Source organism: Pseudopodoces humilis, chromosome 8 (assembly GCF_049639895.1).
Source record: "Pseudopodoces humilis isolate 2021_Gansu_Grassland_sample_001 chromosome 8, ASM4963989v1, whole genome shotgun sequence".
Taxonomy (NCBI): domain Eukaryota; kingdom Metazoa; phylum Chordata; class Aves; order Passeriformes; family Paridae; genus Pseudopodoces; species Pseudopodoces humilis.
The window spans coordinates 30,985,159-31,004,141 of NC_142207.1; the positions used below are offsets into that span (position 1 = coordinate 30,985,159).

General features: G+C 37.1%; 1 protein-coding gene across 7 annotated transcripts in view; it reads right to left on the reverse strand.

Moving 5' to 3' along the window:
* GULP1 (GULP PTB domain containing engulfment adaptor 1) overlaps positions 1 to 18,983 on the reverse strand; it is a 185,977-nt gene that overhangs the window by 65,058 nt on the left and 101,936 nt on the right. For all 7 annotated transcript variants that reach the window (XM_014259064.2, XM_088058491.1, XM_088058488.1 and 4 more), the window contains 5 exons: positions 16,181 to 16,252; positions 6,900 to 6,998; positions 4,559 to 4,696; positions 3,053 to 3,169; positions 2,610 to 2,702 (listed from right to left, as the gene is read on the reverse strand). In XM_014259064.2, the coding sequence (XP_014114539.1) occupies positions 2,610 to 2,702; positions 3,053 to 3,169; positions 4,559 to 4,696; positions 6,900 to 6,998; positions 16,181 to 16,252 (519 nt within the window). The remainder of the gene's footprint in view (positions 1 to 2,609; positions 2,703 to 3,052; positions 3,170 to 4,558; positions 4,697 to 6,899; positions 6,999 to 16,180; positions 16,253 to 18,983) is intronic.

The window sequence follows — 18,983 nt, forward strand, 5'->3', positions numbered from 1 at the left end:
GGTATTATTTCCCATGTTGGATATTCAGCATCATTTAAACTATTTGATTTCAGAAAATACTATCAGCAGATGTGAAAAGTTTACTCTGACAAAATAATCACCATATAAATCTGTTACTTTAATTTTGAAGACAGAGCAGCAGCAGTACAGATATTTTTAGTTTAAATTCAGCAAAATCTCCAATTAATTAGTTTAAAACTAAAGTGACATTTTTCATTACAGAAATTATGTGGAAATAGGGGAAATAAATTTTTGTACCACTTCTTTTTTTTTCTGATAGGAATTGAGACTTTGCAGAATCATACTTGAAATTATAGTTTATTTGAAAGAAAAATGTAAAAACTTGATTGTAAAGGATAGCAGGCAATCTGAATTGTTTGTAATTTTGTTCCTTCATACATATTTGTTGCTCACATAGTAAAAAAGGAGATAGGTGTCATCATATTTAATACTATTCCAGGCATTTTGGCTGATAATCCTTTTAATGAACTCAAACTGCTCTAAAAATATTTATGCTTCTTTTTCTTTGCACTGAAGCCACTTGACAACCTCACCAGTGCATTCCTTCGTTCATTCTCAGCCTAACACTTGCACTGACATGGAGTTATTCCTGCACCAGCACACTTGAGAGCTCTGATTTCCCATCTCCACAAGATCTGGTTTAGAAAGGACTGCCTGAAAGCTGCCTCTTGGTAAGGTGCCAAAGTCGATAGTGCTTGGTGGGAACGGCTGTGGGACTGGAGTTGAGAAAGACATTTTCCTAAAAATGTGCTTGGTGTTGCTTGGTTGGTTTGTTGGTTTTGTTTTGTTTTGATTTTTGGCTGCGCAAGTGATGGAAGAATCCTGTAAAAGGAAAGGAGCTTAATCCAAACGGGATCCAAGTAGCTGAGGCTGTTGAGGACCATGCTCAGGGATGACCCAGCATCTCCAAGAGTACAGAGAGCTCCATCCTCTGGGCATCCTGTTCCAACACTCATCCATTTATAGAAATCTTTCGTGTCAGAATGGATGCAGATGTTGAACAGGCTCTTAGGTGGCTCTTACTGCAATTTTAATCATTTGTGACAGGAAATGTTTGGGGTTTTCATTTTAAAGATTAAGGAGCAAATAAAGCAATAAAATAAAAGTGCAAATTAATAGCCAACAGTGATTATTGAAATGAATTAATTAGTATCAATAATTATCAATATTCCATAGTTTTGTTGCAGCACAAGTGCTATTTAAGTGATATGCTTATTCACTGTACCAGTAGTAATTAACAATAAAACACCATCTTGGGAGAGAGTTTACAAGTGGCTGGCAAATTAAAATATTTAGATCTTTACTCTTTAATATGGAAAGCAACATTATTGTCTTAAAAGACACAAATCACAAAGTACTGGATATTTTTTGGGCATTATTAATAATTTTCTTTAATTTTTTTGCTTAATGAAGTGACAGAGTTCTTTAATTTAAATGAAAGAAAATTGATTGCAATGGATTTAAGAGCCTAGCATTCAAATATACATTTAGTTATTATATTCATAAATAAATACCAACTGCCATCCCAATTGAGGAAAATAAAAGAACTGACTAACTGGATATTAAATCTAGCATTAAAATGGATTACCTATCACTGAATGCTCCATAAGTGAGAAGATATTAATAATTTAAAATATTCACTATGGTGGTTACACAGTATTTATAATTTAGGGTGCTCTCTCCTCTAAGTAGATTTCAGTAAGATGAAATGGCAGCCTATCACAGAAACAATCATCTATTCAACATAAAAAGTGTAAAGACACTACTGAGAAACTGTCAGCACCACTGCAAATATGTTTTTATACTGCCCACATTTTTGATCATCCATTTAAGGAGAAATGGTGAACATTCAGAGCAGGAACAAGGCAATCTGAAATTCACAGCTGAAAAGCAGTTTCTCTTGTTCTAAGTTATTGCCAGACATACAATAAGAAATTGGATTTATTTTCACAGCTGCCTAAAGCTGTGCAGATGGGCCACACTTGTAAGAAGAGGGGAGTCATTAGGACCAGTCTGCAGTGCAACCTACATTTTTGAAGGTCCTCCCTGGGTGTCAGGAAGTGCCAGCCAGCAATTCAAACAAGCTTCTGTCCTGATCATCTACAGGAACTGCAGAGCAGCTGGAATTTCCAGCGAGGAACGCACCCTTGCTCCTCTTTCCCTAGCACCCAGCATTAGTTCCCAAGACCTAATGACTCCTTGGCAGGCAGACTGTCAGTCACAGGTGACCGTGTGCTTGTGACAAAGTTGTGAGGAGCTCCCAGGCAGCATTTAGCAACCAGATCCTTTCAGTGCAGAATGGATTTTCACCCTCAGCTGGCATATTCAGATCTCTGCTCGAGTGAGCATTTACTGTCCTAGGCAGCAACAAATAGGTATGGGAGAGGCAGAACTGGAGAGACTGCAATCTGCACTTCTGCTGACTCCTCCAGTGTCACTGTTAGTTCAACACTGCCCTTCAACAGACGTGTTACTTGATCACTGCATGTTAATGGCAATCTCTGGGAGCAGCAGGGATGCTCATAATGATCAAAAAGTGATTAGAAATGCCAGTGACTTCAGACACAAGAGTTATGTCATGTACTTACTGGAGACGCGTGTACTTGTGTTATTCTTAACTGGTTTTCCAAATCTTGAACTTTATTTTTCAGTTCTGCATTTTCAGTTTCTAATTCTTGAATCTACAAAGCAAGTGGTTATTCAACAGCTGTTGGGATAGTCATGGATTTCAACAATAGCATCCACTGAGCATAAGTTTCATCAGAGGTCTGGTGATTTAGAATCAAGGTTTAACTCATTATCTGACTACAAAACATATTTAAATTTCAGTACCCTTCATATTTCAACCTTGCTTTTTTAGTGTCCTTGCAGGACAGCAAAACATAAAATATTTTTTAACACATTATCTTCAGTTTTTTTTTTTTTTTACCTTAGTAATCTGAGAAATTATGCTTCCATATAAAGCAGATAATACAAATACAGTAGGGTGTACTTTTATCTCTTAAAAAGAACAACATAGTTCAGAACTTACTCTTTTCTGTAAACCTGCAATTTGTTTCCTTGTTTCAACATCTTTTCCTCCGGATTCCAGAAATTTCCTGTAAGCTAAGTCAAATGCTTGACCAATTGTTAAAGTTATCTCTTCCGCCTTTACATAAAACATAAGACTGAAATTAGTAAATTCGGAATATTTGGTGGAGCTCCTTTCGTTTCAGAAGATCACAAAATACTTTATACCATGTATCATATCCAAAGGCTTTGCCCCATCCACCATGAAGCCAACACTACAAAGGAGCATGAGGAGCATGAAGAGCACCCCGCAGCAAAATACCTTGGGAAAATGTTATGAAGGAATGCAAAAGTACTTTGGGGTATTTGAAAAAAGTGCCAGGACACTTTTACTTTGGAGTATTGAAAGAAAGATTGGACAGTATAAATTATGTCTTCAACTTCCATAAACACAGATGTCATACCGCAGAACGGCTTTTCCTGATGATTTCTGAAGCAAATACAGCCTGTTCAATCATTAAAGTCTTTTAGATTTAATTTAAATAATGTTTTCGTGTAAATGGATATTTTGACCCCTATTGATTTTAAATCTGGATTTCAACACTTATTTTGGTGAGTACTATAAAAGTTCACTCAGAATACTGCAGACAAGTATTTATCTGCCCAATTATTTCCAATTACATACATCCAGAAAAAAAAAAATCCACAGAAACTGCATTTGTATGTGCAAAGTATACTAATTTACTACTTCTGTGCTGATTCATATCCTATGTTATGATGTGTTTATACAGTCAATGCAGTATATCTGTGTCAAAAATGATGGGGGTAAAATAAGTCTACAGGAAGCTGATGGAGGACACCAAGGTTTCAGAAACAAATGATGCCAAAAGCAGGACCAATAAAAGGTAAACTTATGGATACACCACTTGCTTAGAACATGAGCAGAGAAAGTAAATACAGTAAGGTATAACTGTTCTGTCTCAGACACCAGAGAATGTCAGTGCTTGGTGCAATGAGTTCTCTGGGAGTGCTTTGTGATGCTAAACTTGAGAGATGCGGCAGGGAAAGGGGCGGACAAAGAAGGGAGAACCTTGCTGTGATAAAATAGTAAGAAACCCCAAAACAACAAACAACACACAAAAACCCCAATACTAAAACCAGAGACAGACACATCAGCAGAAAAGCCTGTAAGGGTATCTCAGCCCCAGAACTGCAGTAATCTGTGCAAACAGCTGTGCAAACAGCTCAAGCCTGGTGGGATGGAGCCTGTTCTCCAAGAGTATTTTGCAGATTCTTCCCCCATGATGCTGAGCTTGGCAGTAAGAGAAATTATCCCAGAAAACCACCTCAGATAACTGAAGAGACTCTTTCTCAATTTACTGCCTCTAAGTTGCAACACACCATACTGGCATGAAAAATTGAGTCCCAGTTAAAAGGGAGGCTGTCTCTTCTTAACCATTCCCACCTCATTTCAAGGCTGACCCATCAGCAGTGACCTCGAGCCCTGCAGAGCGTCTTGTGTACTTACACACTTTTCACTGTCAAACACATAGCACAGGTGCTTATTTGATTCTGAGTCTTTGCATATGAAAGTAAATATTCTCTTGTCAGTTTTGTCATCAGCACAAAAGGATATCCTGTGGAGCTGGCAGTTGTGCTGGACCTCCTGCAAACAAACAGAAAGGTAATTTTTAAGAAATTGCCTCACTCACTTAGGATAAAGATACACAAAGGAAAGCTCTGGATTTCCTTATAAGAGCAGGCAAGCTGCAGTAATGTTTTTGAATGTCTCTTATTGTACATGAGAGCACCCAAAAAATGAACCTAAAATGTAACAGAAGTTAGCAAAATCATGTCCTAAAAAAAACCACTCCTGTTTTTACTGAATGTAAACAGGAAGTTATTATATGGACAGCATTTATCTGGAAGTGTTTATTTGGACAGTAATTTCTGTTCTAGAAAATTGATTTCTGTTGCCTTGCATCCCTCTGCAATTTATTTAGGGCCTGATTATGTAAAATAATCTATTCTTTTTCCAGGTGCACACATGTTTAAATTTCATCATCTCCCAAGGTTTGTTAAAATGGATTTACTGATATGAGTCCTTACTTTGCTATATTAAATATAGAGAACAGAAATAAAATGACTTTGCTAACCAAATAGAGAGAAATAAATCTGACATATAAAATGTCATGCAAATACTTGTTTCCTTGAGGTGTCACATAAGCAGCTTCTAAGCATTATTATTTGCATATTTTTGCTACTCTGTTTAATTTTCCATTAAAAAGCAAGTTCCAGCAATTTAAAAAGTTGCAATGGCAATTCTCTTCAGCTGGGAGAGCTTGACAAGACTGAAATAAACTATCTCAACTATTTTTTTTGTTGTTTTTCTTCAAGAAGTCTCTTCTTGGTATTTTATTTTATTTTATTTGGCTTATTACATGGGAAAGCGGTATTTGTTTTAAAGGAAAATATGTCGCTTAGATGTGAACTATTATCTATTAAAAAAGAAAATCTATGCAGCACTGGGGTTCCCAGCTTGCTGTAAGCCCATAAACAAGGCCATGCATACAACCACATAGCTAAAAAATGAGCCCTATGGGCAATCTTTTCCCTTTGCCCCAAGTGAGTTCATTTTCTCAGTCTTTACAGCTGTTCTGAGTATTCTGTTTCTCCCATGTCCCAAATCTCTGTCCTGTGGTAGCTCCTTAACACACAGAAATAATAACCTGTGCTTGCCCTATGAGGCACTATGAGGCTTACAGAGCCTTATAATTATTTTATATCATTTAAGGACAGAACCACTTTTCTATAATCCTTTTTTTGAGTGCCAAGTACAGAATCAGGTCCTGATATATGTGCTGGCCTCTTGTTCCTACTGCCATTAATAGTCACTATGTGACTAAAACTCAGTATTCCTCTTTAACATTCTGAAGTGCTTTGTTTCAAAAACACACTGCAAAAAAGACTTTAATTAGTCCTGATAACATGAAATTGAATTTCCTAAAGCATTTATAAACTGTGAGAAAAAGAAGGAAAACTCAATTGAAATTTACATGCAGCTACAGGAATCTAAGTGGGGGAGATAAAAAGACTGCTCACAGATGATTACTACTTGAGTTGTAATAACAACATTGCTAAGAGATTAGAATGTTCCTACTCTCCCAGGAACATATATCCCACAGCTTTCTGTTAATCTCTGCAGGAAGGCTAAGATCCTCTGGCATTTCAAACTGTTATTTTAAAACAGTTTTTGCCAGGATATGGTGTTTAGCACCCCCATCTGCCCTACGGCATAAGGAAGATGCAAAAACTCCAATTAAAGTTGACAGGGATATTTCTTGTCCCCTCTGTTTTTGTATGAACTGTTGAGTTCTGGTTGTGTAAAGAGCCTGAAGCAAAAACGAGCTGCAAGCATCTCTAGCTTTGAACTAAGCTATCATTTGAGGAAAGACACTGCTACTGCCTGAATGCATCAATTAATCCACAATTAAGAAGCAGGAACAAAAGAATTTTCCAAATTCAATATTCAACATATATATGGAAAGGTTTTTATCATATGTAGTGTTAACATTTATTTGGATAAGTGCTTTCATCTTCCTCCAACTTTAAAAGTCCTGCTGTGAGAGGATTAAAAAAATTGAATACCACATTAGGTACAGTGTGCCTTCAGGACTATCATGTACCTTCCTGGAAAGATGTCACCCAGGTGTTGTAACAAAACATGATATTTTAGAAGATTTTTTTTTCCATCAACAGAATGGATTTTGTTATAATACCTTAAAAAATACAAAACAATGAAAATCCTGAAACCAGTGAAACAAATATTTACTAGTTTATCATGAAAAAGCCCCATGTAAGTTTCTTACCTTTGTCTTTGGATCTAGAATTTTTACACCATAGATTGAGATTTGTAACTCAACTTTGGGTGTCTTTTGGCCTTCAGATTTCTTGATATGTCTTGCAAACTGAAACATGAAAAACACAACAGCAATCGTATTAATAGCAAGTTCATTTATTTCATTAATTCTCATTTTCTCTCAACTCTCTCCACCTGAAGTTGTTTCCTTCCTTCTTCAATAAGCTTCTCATAAACAACACCAACAAGAGTCAGTTCCATTCTTGGACAATTCCAAGAGTCTCAGTTGGGCACAGACCAGCATTTCTAATTGCACACTACAGAATGTTCCCAAAATTCAGGAAGAAGTGTTTTAAAATTACTTATTATATTCCCCTGAAATTTTTATCTGTTTTCTATGCACTTAATTGAAGCTTTAGTATGAGATTTCTCTGAGAGCAGAAGAATCATGAATACTTTCAACTTAGCAGCAGCCTGGTCGTTGAGTGGGGAAGATCAGTGTGTTTTCCACACCCCACTATTTCTAAACTCACATCCATACTCGTGCATGGAGGATACTTCCAGATGTTTAAGATATTCCATATCCTGTTTTAAACAGTTTGGGTTTCGAACAGGGTCAGTTTGAAAGCACTACAGCTGTTAACACCTAAGAAGTACTCAATCTATTTTATTCTCAGAATTCATCTGCCTGCAGCCCACTAGATGATGGCTACACAGCAATTTATATGGCTGGGCTGGGTCATATGTCCTGTCCAATATGTTTTCCATCCTTTTCTATCTCCTTTTCTAGACTTACCTCCCTCTCTTTCTCTTGTGAACATTGCCTATGAAATCAGCTCAGTATCTCAAATTTGCTCCTTTCAAGACAGTTAAGAAGTGCCCTAAATTTGAGTACCTTTCTTGGCAAATATATGCCATTGCTCCGTATTTTGCTCTGTTACCAGAGCAGAATGTTGCCCTTTTACTCTCATCTTTGACAGCCTGCAATGGTATTTTCAAATGCTTAAATAAGGATGATGATCCACCAAAGGCCAGAAGTCAAAGCCTCTCCTTCAAAGCTCTATGTTTGAACACATTATCCTCAACATTCCCATTCAAGAATGAGCTGGGTCAGTACAAACTCTCTGTGTCAGAAGTCAGTGTGGACAGTGGCTTTTAGTGCCATCAGTAATCTAGAGTGTCACCAAGGATGCTGTCCTGTCAGACCTGGAAGACACGAGCCTAAATTGGCTTGTGATTGTGAAGTGCTCTGCTGTAGTCAACTGACACCTCTCCCACAAATCCTTAAAAATTCTGATTAATTATTCATTTAAGTGATAGTTCAAGGTTTGGATTTTTGCTCTGATCTTTTTCCAACTAGTTCTTGGAAAATCTTCTCATAACACAAGTGATTTACACAATATGACTGTCAATCTCTTTTAGTTCATTTTGCTTATGGGCACCTTCATTCATGGCAAATTATTAACTCGTTTGGAGAACCTCCCTAAAAACACAGAATGAATCTGGTTTTTTCCTTCCTCCCAATTTTATTCCTCATTTTGAAGGCATACTTATTGGACTTTTAATGGCTAAACATTAATTAATAATTAATCCTATTAACTTCACATGGTAACAGGACTTACCCAGACACTCCATAATTGATTAATGCACCCCAATAGCTGATCAGTATCACACACTTGGTAAAACAAACAGAATCCTCCCATCCCAAAACCCCCAACAACTAACCCCCATCTAAACCACTCTGTGCCATTCTCAAAAACAACTCCTAAATATAAATACCTATTTTGCATTTCAACATCTAAAACTGCTACTGTCACTGGCCAAATATTTTATAAAGGTTCATACAGTATGACTTACTAGTGAAAACCACCTAGTTGAGAGTCAAGAAAATATAATTTCTAGTTCTGCCTCTTCAGCAGAATTTATATGGCATGTATATATATGCCTCTTGCAACACATCCTTTCCCATCTGTCTATTTAACTTCAAGCCCATATCTTGCTATATACACTTCTAATACACCTTAACTCCTGTATTTTTATTAAGGTTTTCCATTCCATATACATCTTTTATATTTTTTAAAAAACATTTTATAGAAAATAAGATTTTAAAAATCATAATTGCTGTTTTACAGCATTTTGGCCAATGACATCTGTTGACTTTAAAGGACAATTAAAATTCACTACAGAGAAAAAAAATGTTTTATTTAATCAAAATCACTCATTAAACCACACAAAATCTGTCCTAAATTTTATACTGCAAATTTAGCCTTCTAAGCTTGTGCTTAAAGAGGAAAAATATAGGGCAACCATTGTTTTATTAGCACAGATTATTTTTTTCCAAGATGAATATAAAACTTAAAGTATCTTTAGACAATTTTTAGATCATGCATTTATTAATTAGCTGCACTCTGCCAGCTTTCCTCCCTGATTTGAAATTTCCTTCACTGGGTGGGACTTTGAGGACAAGTGTGATCCCTTTTCTCAGTACTCTGCACTTTGCCAGGTTAAATGGAATGACTACAAAAATGATCCAGAGATCACCCAGACAGTTTGGACATCTCAATTCCCAACATACTCGATGGTGCCCAGAGAGACAGCCATGGAACAGATAACCCCAGGGCACAACTCAGCCTGAAACAGCCTGGAACTCAAGCAAATCCTTTTGGAAATGTCCCTTTCCAAACAAGCCATGCACGAGTATTTCTGTGCAGTGTAGAAAGCACAAACAATATTTGATTTTAGTGCATTAAAGTCATGGTATGTATTGAGAATGATGATGGAATGCTTGATTTTCCAACAGCAATCATCTCAGAGTCTCAAACAACAGTTACAACATGAAAAAGTTGTAGTTTTTAAAGAAAGTAAGTTTTAAGGAGAAAGGTTTTAAAGTAAGGGATGTGAATAACTTGCACAACTTTTAGAACAGCTGGCCAAAGCTTGCTCCAAGTAGTCAAGACTTACAGCACTGAGGAAGTTCCAGAAGGCAGTTCTGAGCCAATTCTAAAAAAAGGGTGAACAAACTGACCCTACCACGTCGCCACTCTCAAAAAGCAGAAATCCAGTTCAAGAACTAGAGAGTTCAAGTGAGATGAAATTAATGATGATCAATATTTTACAAAAAATGCAGCTTGTCTCCAAGTAGACAAAGCATCTGCATTTTGTATGCCATTATATTTAAGAAAGTGAAGCAATAGAAAGAAAGTATGAGTTAAGTTAGTTACATTAGTCTCCAGATGTAGTTATAAACAGGAAATTGTCATTGGGAAGATATGTTTCTAATGTATTCCAGCAGGGTTTATTTCTTAAGCATGACATTATTGAACAATGACCAGGAGAAAAATAATTACTGATAAAATCTGCAGGCAGAAAAAATAAGAGAGGAAAAAAAGGGGAAGAAACTAACTAATGATCTGAAACCTAAAATTGTTACAGAGGAAGATTGCAGACCACAAAGACTGATGAAGGGGCAAATAACAGAGAGAACCCTCATCAAGCAGAACAGCACAGATTGGTAACCCAACAGAGCCTGTTGTTTTCCCACAAGCAAGCCTGCGAATCCCACACGTGGTAACAAACTTTGGTGCTTGGGAGACCTCCCTGTGAGGATGGAAGAATGAAGTCTTGATAACTTGGTAGGATTTCCACTAACTGAGGACCTTCTCATGAAACCTAATCTGGGAAGGAATTTCGAAGAGATCCTTGAGATGACAACAATCGCTGCACTGGATCAGCTGCTTGTGAGAAAACACTCAAATGATATCTGCTGAGGGCTTTAAATGCAGAAGGATGTTGACAAAACGGAGAAAAAATTCACAGGATATTTACCAAAGTTAGCAGAGGGCTGGAAAACCCGCTTTAAGAAGCTCCATAAAATCAAAACCAGGCCAATGGTGAAAGAAACCAGTCACAAAAGAGCCCATTCCACACAGACATCCAGACAAATGAGCTTTTCAATCAAAGGTTTTCTGGGTAAAGTGAGCTGCACACAAAGATTAATTCAGAAAATCTGTGGCAGTTCTCTTAGCATTTTTCCTGCCCACTGTCCTGTGCAATAACAGATAGCACACAGATACTGATCAGCAATTTCTCTTATATCTGACATTCTCCAGAATGCCACATTCAGCCACCTCCCAAACTTGTGTGGGGTTTGAACAGCACATCCCATCACTGAGTCAGGTATCAGGAATTTTCTCTTTTATTAATTTCTAGTCGTTCCTTCTACCTAAGGGACTATTCTAACCCCAAGGGACCTCTGGACCTGGGAGATGTACAAACATTATATTTTCCTATCAGCACACATCTGAAACCAAGAAATATTTGTATCTCACACAGTAACAAGATTATTTAAGAGGGTAAAAATCTGCAGCCTCCCATTGGCATCAAAATGGAAAATGATATAAAATTATAATGAATCACAGCATGGCTTGGGAAAAGACACAATGGGCCAAATTCTTAAACTGTTAGTTTGTACATATAATGTTCTCAGGCACGAACCCCAGGTTTGGTCCAGCTCAGTGGGATGGGCTAGTTTGTGTTCAACTGCTTCAGAATTAACATTAGATTTTCATGGCATTTTTAGTAAAAGGAGCAGATACAAATAAACCTATTTTCTACGAATTAACTTAGCTTTAAAAGTAAAAACAACAAAAAACAGCCATATATTTTGTCATTTATCACAGCAGCAGGGGAAATTGCATACTCTAGGAGTCTTATTAAAATTAAATTTGATGTGTTTATGCATCAATTCTTAGCAAACCACAGCCAGCAAAAATGCCATGAGGAAAAAAACAATCATGTTTTCAAGACAGCCAGGAACTGGAGCTAAAGAATTAATTGTTAAGACTAATTATCTCTATATATCTATAAATCAATTTAAGCCATACAATCAAAACAAAACTATGTGCTTCTCTTTAATATTTACACCTCCCTGCACAATTCAAGATTTAATTAAAAATACCTGAGACATCAAAAGGGAGATGTTCCTGCAATTTGGGTGCTAATCTTCATCCCAGGGAAGAGAGGTTCAGCTCTTTCATTTAATACAGGCGGATCAATGGCAAATCAGACATTGCACTTGACACCTTAAAAGAGCCCTGGTTTAGGGCAGGGTCACTGGATAAGTTGGGAAACAGCTTTGTAACCTGTCTTGGAGAAGATGCTTTTCTCCTTTTTTCCATTGTAACATCCATTATAAGGAAACATTTCTGAAAAAAACCCAACAGGCCCCATTTTTTTGCAGTGCTTTTGTGTCATCTAATTGGTCATGTTATGGTCCAAACTCTCATGGAGGTTTGATGTGGGCATAATGAAACCACGGCCTCTGAAAAATAGATGTCAAGAGGAGGAAAAGGGTGAAAAGGCCACTGATATGCAAAATTCAATCTCTCAGTAATCATCTGGGCAGGGAAAAAGCCATCCAGAAGCGTGCATCTATGGAATAGGTTGTATTTTATTTTCCAGACACACACTGGACTGAGAGGAAGGATATTATCAACATCTATTATCCACAGTGTAGAAGACTGTGCAGTCTTTTTTTCCATCTCTCACTTCCTGACAGATTTTTTGTGTTTTATTTGGGGGTGGCCTGCTTTGTTGTTGCTGTTCTGAGACCTTTTGATTATTTTGTGTGGTGGCATGGAGTTCTGGGTGTTTGTTGGGGTTTTTTGGTTTTTTTTTTGTTTTTCCCTGGTTGGTTAGTTGGTTTTGGTTGATTTTTTTTTTTTTTTGGGGGGGTGGGGGCAGGGTTTAATTTTTTGTTTTTTTGAGAGGCAAGATGAACAGGTATTTTCTTATTCAGCTCTTCCCATCTGACTTGCTTTGGTCTTCAGTATGTCCTTGAGCGGTCCTGAACCACAAATTCCGCTTTCTGCAGTACTTTAAAGAGAACAGTCATGGCTGGAAGGCTTGGCTGCAAACCTCTTTATCCCAATATTAAAAGCTTCTCTGTACTCCACCCTCCTCTGTCCTTTCAACAACAAATGAAGCTGAGCTTTAACATGGAAGAGAGCTCAGAAAAATATCCACGGATGGTCATTTAAGGGCAGCAGCAGGACACCATCTCTGCATGTGTGGAAGTGTGTGAACTAGTGTCTTCACTTTGTATCTTTAGAGGTCAAGGACATGATGAAAAATATTTCAAGCAGTTTCAAAGTGATTCATTCTATTAGCATTCTGTCTGGTCATCTCCACTTACAGAGGAAAAGAGGAAGAAAAAAAGGATAATGAACTGAAAGCTGGGTAAGCAAACAGCCATAAGTCTGGCCCTCACAAAAACATCCCTTGGCAGACTGTGGAAGAAACAGCCCAAAAGTTAGGTCTTTATTCTGGTTTCTCCCTAACACTCCTCCATGCAGCTTTCTTACCACTGCTCTGGTTATGCTGCTCCTTCCATCTGTCATGCTGCTCCTTCTACCTGTTCCCACCTCTGGAAATCTTTCTAATGCTTGATAAGAAGGATCAAATTCATTCCTACAGTCTGATCGAGAAGTTACAAACTTCATTGATCAAGGAAAGTAATCATTTCACTTATAAAATAAAGTGTGCTTTGATAACATGTAGACAAGTATTTGAGTACCGTAGGCATGTTTGGATACAGCATCTGGGTGTCATGTGCTTTAGTTTTTGTATCGTTCTAGAACTAAGTTTGACTAGAAAACTTGAAGGAAAACATGGTTTGTAATAAATTATGATAGTAGTTCACCTTATCTTACAAATAAATAAATGCATTGTAAAGCATTAGTGTTCAACTTGCTTCTTTTTTCCTGCAGTACCAAGCACTTGGAAAACACAAGGGGAAATGCTACCTAGATAAAGCCACTGGAGAATCCTCTAGAAAAAATAAGCGTAGTTGCTTGGAAAAAACTGTCTTCTAATTGCAACTGTCCCAAAAAATTGTCAAGAAAATATAAGAGTGTTTGGGATAAAAGTACAATGAAGCATCAGAAAAAAGTTCGTCCAAGATATTTTATGTTTCTGTAGAACATCAGCTCCATCTGCTGGGAAAAATAAGTTTGTGGAACAGCAGCTGCAGTTTCTGTGCTGGGCAACCCAAATTTTTGTGCTGAGTTAAGGGCTTTAGATTTAGAGAAGTAAACAGTTGTATATCAAATCTTGACTCTGACAGTTTGGTGACACGAGGGCTTAAGAAAAATGTTTTCTGGTGGCCGTGTTTCGTGGTCTGGAAACTGGAAGCATGTGACTTCAAAAGCTTATTAGAGTGATGAATGCCACTGCTAAAAATAGTTCTCAACATCAAGAAAGTGTCATTTGTTTTTCTGCTAGCTATTAATCTTAATTTAAAACAAGTTATGATTAATCACATTGCAATTAAAAGCAAATCTAGATTAAAAAATATAAATATGGCATCAGAAGCTACATGCCTTCTAAAAACTTACCCCCAAACCACTTTATATTTCTTCAGTATTTCTTTCTATATGACATTAGTTTTTCAAGCTGTTTTAATTATTGAAAAATTTTCAATTAGCATTTTCAAAAAACAAACTACAGATGTGTGCTTAATAAAAAAGTCCAGTACCTCTAGGCTTCTCTTCAAAGACTACAGATGCATAATGTAAGTCTGTCTTCAAATGAGTATTCAATTAATTGGGGATTGTTTCAAACATAAAAGTCTTTTCATTGCTCTCTGAATTCTGTTCCAAGATTTTTCAAGTCCTTCCAAAAGTCATCTTTATTTACTTGGGAAGTTCTCTAATAAACTGGTGATTATGTAAGATCACATGCAATACTTGTTATCTAAGCTCCAATATTCCAGACTTGAAGAAAGTAATGTGATTCTGGTAGCAACTATTCAGACTTCTGTCTCCAAGGTGGTTTACTTAGGGAATGTATGTAGAAAGTTAGAGCAGGTATCTACATACCCCAGTGACACCATAAACATATACACAACATTTCTGAGAGCAGTTATTTGAAATCCTTTTTGGACCAGCTCTCAGAGTAAACCACATGTGAAATCATAGAATTCAACCCACCCAAAGCCTCCAGTGATCAGGGAGAGCTGAGGCCAGCCTGCTCCAACAGTGAGACAGAGACACTCAGCATTTGGTTTATTCAGGAGTCCAATAAAACACCACTAAAACAGGCACAAAGTTGCTGCATAGCAAGAAATCACTGTGACGGATTTCTGCACAGAACTAACTTTGCTTGGGGTATTGGAATTTTATAAAGACCAACTGCACAAGGTGCACACAAACCCACATATTTTGTTTCAACTGACAGAATGTTGCAATGCTTATAAAAGGGTCAAACTTAGCCTAAAACACATGAAAACAGGTAAGCAATGACTCCAACTGCAGCACAATAAAGTCTTTTTGGCACAAAACACTAAGAATCAACTGAATGAATCTTTAAAGGCAGCTGTACTATTTTGATGGAGTGAAAACAAAAGCAAAGAATGTGTTTCAATACCTTAATAAGATTACTGATCCATCTTCTAAAGATGGCCTTCTCAAGGGAAAACTGAGCCTTAAAAGCTGAGCTACATGAGTAGTCTCTGTTTCCTTCCTGCATTTTTTTAGTATGGTAATGACACAATCAATTCTTTCAATTTTAACTCCCTATATTTCCTGCCCATTTCCAAGGAACTTGTTTAAATGAATAATAAAAATTCTTAAAAAAAAAAAAAAGTTACAAAAAATGCAATAGTAGAGAGAAAGATTTCTACATCTAACTAAACTGAAGGGCCACTAGCTCAGAGCAGCTAAGCATGAAGCAGTGCAATTCCACAGGAACAAGGCAGAGGAGTGGAGTGGAGCAATCAGCAATCCCTGCCCCAGCTCACAGTGTCTGAAGAGCTCTGAGCTCACCAGCTCTCACTCAGCAGTCAAGACAAAGCCACATTAACTGAAAACAACCCTACACAAGTAATTGCACTCAGATATTTTTAGTTGTCCACCAAGTCCCTTGGTGCCCAAGTGGAAATTGCAAAAGCCTGATTCTTTCAGCCATAGCTGGGGATGGCAGCTAAAACAATTCTTGCTACCTCAGCTTGTATTAATGAAGCCCTAAACCAGCCTGAAGAAGAATCATTACCCATTGAAGTACATTAACTTTTATAAATATTTCTGAATAATTATATAATCTGTAAGACAACTAAATATTGTACACAGCGAACACCTGAACATACAGATATAAGGAAGAACCTACGCACTAAAGAGATTAATAAAAGCAACTACTTCTAGAGCCAGTAAATTCACCTAGAATACCTACAAAGTGTCTGAGTTGTGAAAAGAGGTTAAGAGCACATTGCAATTATGTTTCATTCAAAATTCTTACCTTTAATTTTCTAACAGCATCTCTTACAACTTCTGTGCCTTTGGGCTGCTCCACTTCTGTACTGCCTAGAAACTGAAAATATTGTAATTTGTGAGCAGTAAGTTATGCATTTAAAGGCCTAATCAACTTGAGTAATCTTATTTTCTAATTATTTTCTAACAGCATTTTGGAAAGGCAATTGTTTCAGTAGTTGATAAATAAAAAACCTTCACATTAAATATTTTTAATCAAGAAAACATCAAGAATTAAATTCTATATTAATATTAGCATTTTCAAAATTGACTTTAAAAACACATCCTATAGAAATCTGTAAATTAGAGGTTCAAGTACCTTTTTCCACTGGAAAATTACCACTTTGGTAATAATTCTCATTAGAAAATAATGAAAAAATGCATACCAAATACAGATGGAAGATACCTCCCATGAATCAACATGAGCCAATCATTTGGACTACGTCACTAAAACATTCATACAAGATGTAAGATAAATTAAAAGAACTGATTTTCCTCTCAGAGCTGCTTGGTATAGTAACTTCACAGATTTACTGGAACTAGGCTTCAGCTTATGTAAAACACAAGTCATAGTCAAGTAGTTTCTATTACAATTCATATTTTTACCACATAAGGTTTTAATGAAAACCAAACACATGTTGTTCCATATATAAAGCATAATATTGCAAATGGACCTTAATTCTTTATTTGTACTCTGAAACGCTTTTATTTTCTCCACAGTCACACTTGCCTTCTACTGCACTGTTACAAAAGGTATGATAATCCTTCCTGAAACCCACCTATGTAATACACCAATTGATTTTCTGTTGCCCAATTTCCACACTGAAGTACAGTTAAGTCACACCATGTACATGTACATGCTAAAATAGTGCTAGGGAAAAAACCTCTCCCTTTTTTCCCAAAGTACATTTTTCTGTGTACCATGACACACAGAGGCATGTACAATTTTTAAGTCCTAGTTATTTTGAAAAGAATTTAAATTTGCTAAGATACAGACAATTTAAACAGAGTAACTCTGAAGTTTTTAGTTCCATTAAACCTTCCAAACATGTTTAGTGTAGTCAGTGTGCTCAAGGTACTCCTGCAAAGAAATTGCAGCTCCACCAATAATGAAGCCTCATTAGACATTTGCTACTGACTCTGAAATACGATGTACCACCTTGAAAACAATGGTGTGTAAATCAAAACACCATATGCACATCTACTGTCAGTATTCTCAAAGGCTCTGCTATTGATTTGATGTCTTTCACACAACATCTCTGATGACTTTAGACCAAGGGGGTGATCTTGCCTGGAAAACTGATAGCTGCACAAAATGCATGTAGAGAAGGAAGAATGATTCTTGGACATGATGGATACTGCACGTGGCAGAGATAGAAAGGGAATGATGAGTGAATATTTGTAAGGAAAAAAACCCCAAACCAGCAGGTAAGATGAGATGAGAGTGTATAAGGAAGGTTGAAACACCAACATAGATATCTGTACATAAGCATACACCACACCTGGCAGAATACAAGAGGCAGAATTGTTTTAAGTTTGTGAGCAGCTCAAGGTATGTGATACACGGAGCAGGAATCCTGCAGAAACACAGGAAACAAGAGCTGCAGGTGTGAACAAGGCTCAGTGAGCAGAGAGCAGGTCACTGCTGCCCATGGAGAAGCTGCCAGCTGAGACAGATGCTTCATCCATGGCTGTTTCCTAATCCTTGTGCTGTTTTCAAACTGGCAGTACCAGCATCAGTGTAAGCAGCCCAGTATTTCTCAATACAGATTTAGGGTCAAGCCTCGGGTGGAACTGGGTCAAACACAGAGATATGCCCCAGGTTATGATGCCTTGCCTTCAGCTGCTTCTCCAGAAGAGCACAGGGCTGCCCTACATTTTTTATTTACCTACTTCCATCCCGATGACTGAGCTCTGATAAAGCTAAGAAAGAAACAGTCACTTCCCATAGCTCTCCTCCCAGCTCTCTCCTCTGCTTCACAGTCCAAGAAGGACGAAGGCATCTTCGCTGTATTCAGTAAATCCCAGCAGCAGACCAATCTTTCCACAAACAGTACCTTCCACAAATACAGTTTTCCCAGAGGCTCGTACCTCATGCTAATTCACATTACTGCCTCAGAAAATGTAAGCATCAAATTAAGCTTCTGCCACAGTTGGGGAATCTGTTAAATGTCACTGAATTTTAAAGCTTATAGTAATGTTCCCCAAACCAGAAAGTACCATTTATGATCAAGGAGGGGAGGGAGAAGTAGACTTCTAAACAGAAAGATAAACTGCTAAAAGCACTTTAAAAGACTGACAAAACCTGAAGAAAAACTCTTTGTGTTTGCTCAGTAAGTTATGAAAGAAATAAACAACCAAGACTCAGAATATAGAAACACCATGAGCGTTATTATCAGCATTTATGGAATATAACCCACCAGAATTCCGTAAGTCATTCACTCTCTTCCAGATAAGTGTTGCTTTTGACATTAAGCATCACCACTGAAATTTCTATTGCTCTCAGCAGTTTTGAACTGGATGTGGAATTCAAGCTTGTGCATAATAAACTATTAAGCATAGGAAAATATAGTAAAACATGTTTAAGCCAGATATACAAAGATTTGTAGCTTAAGTGCTAATACCATGAAAAATGACAAGGCTATAGAATGGATTACACTGTTTGTATCTATTTCTAACTCTTTTAATTGCAACTGTACTTTTTTTTTAATTCAGGTGTGTTCGAATCGCTTACATATTTCATGCTTGACCTCCCTTCTTAATTTCTTGGTAGGAATACTAAAAAGAAAACC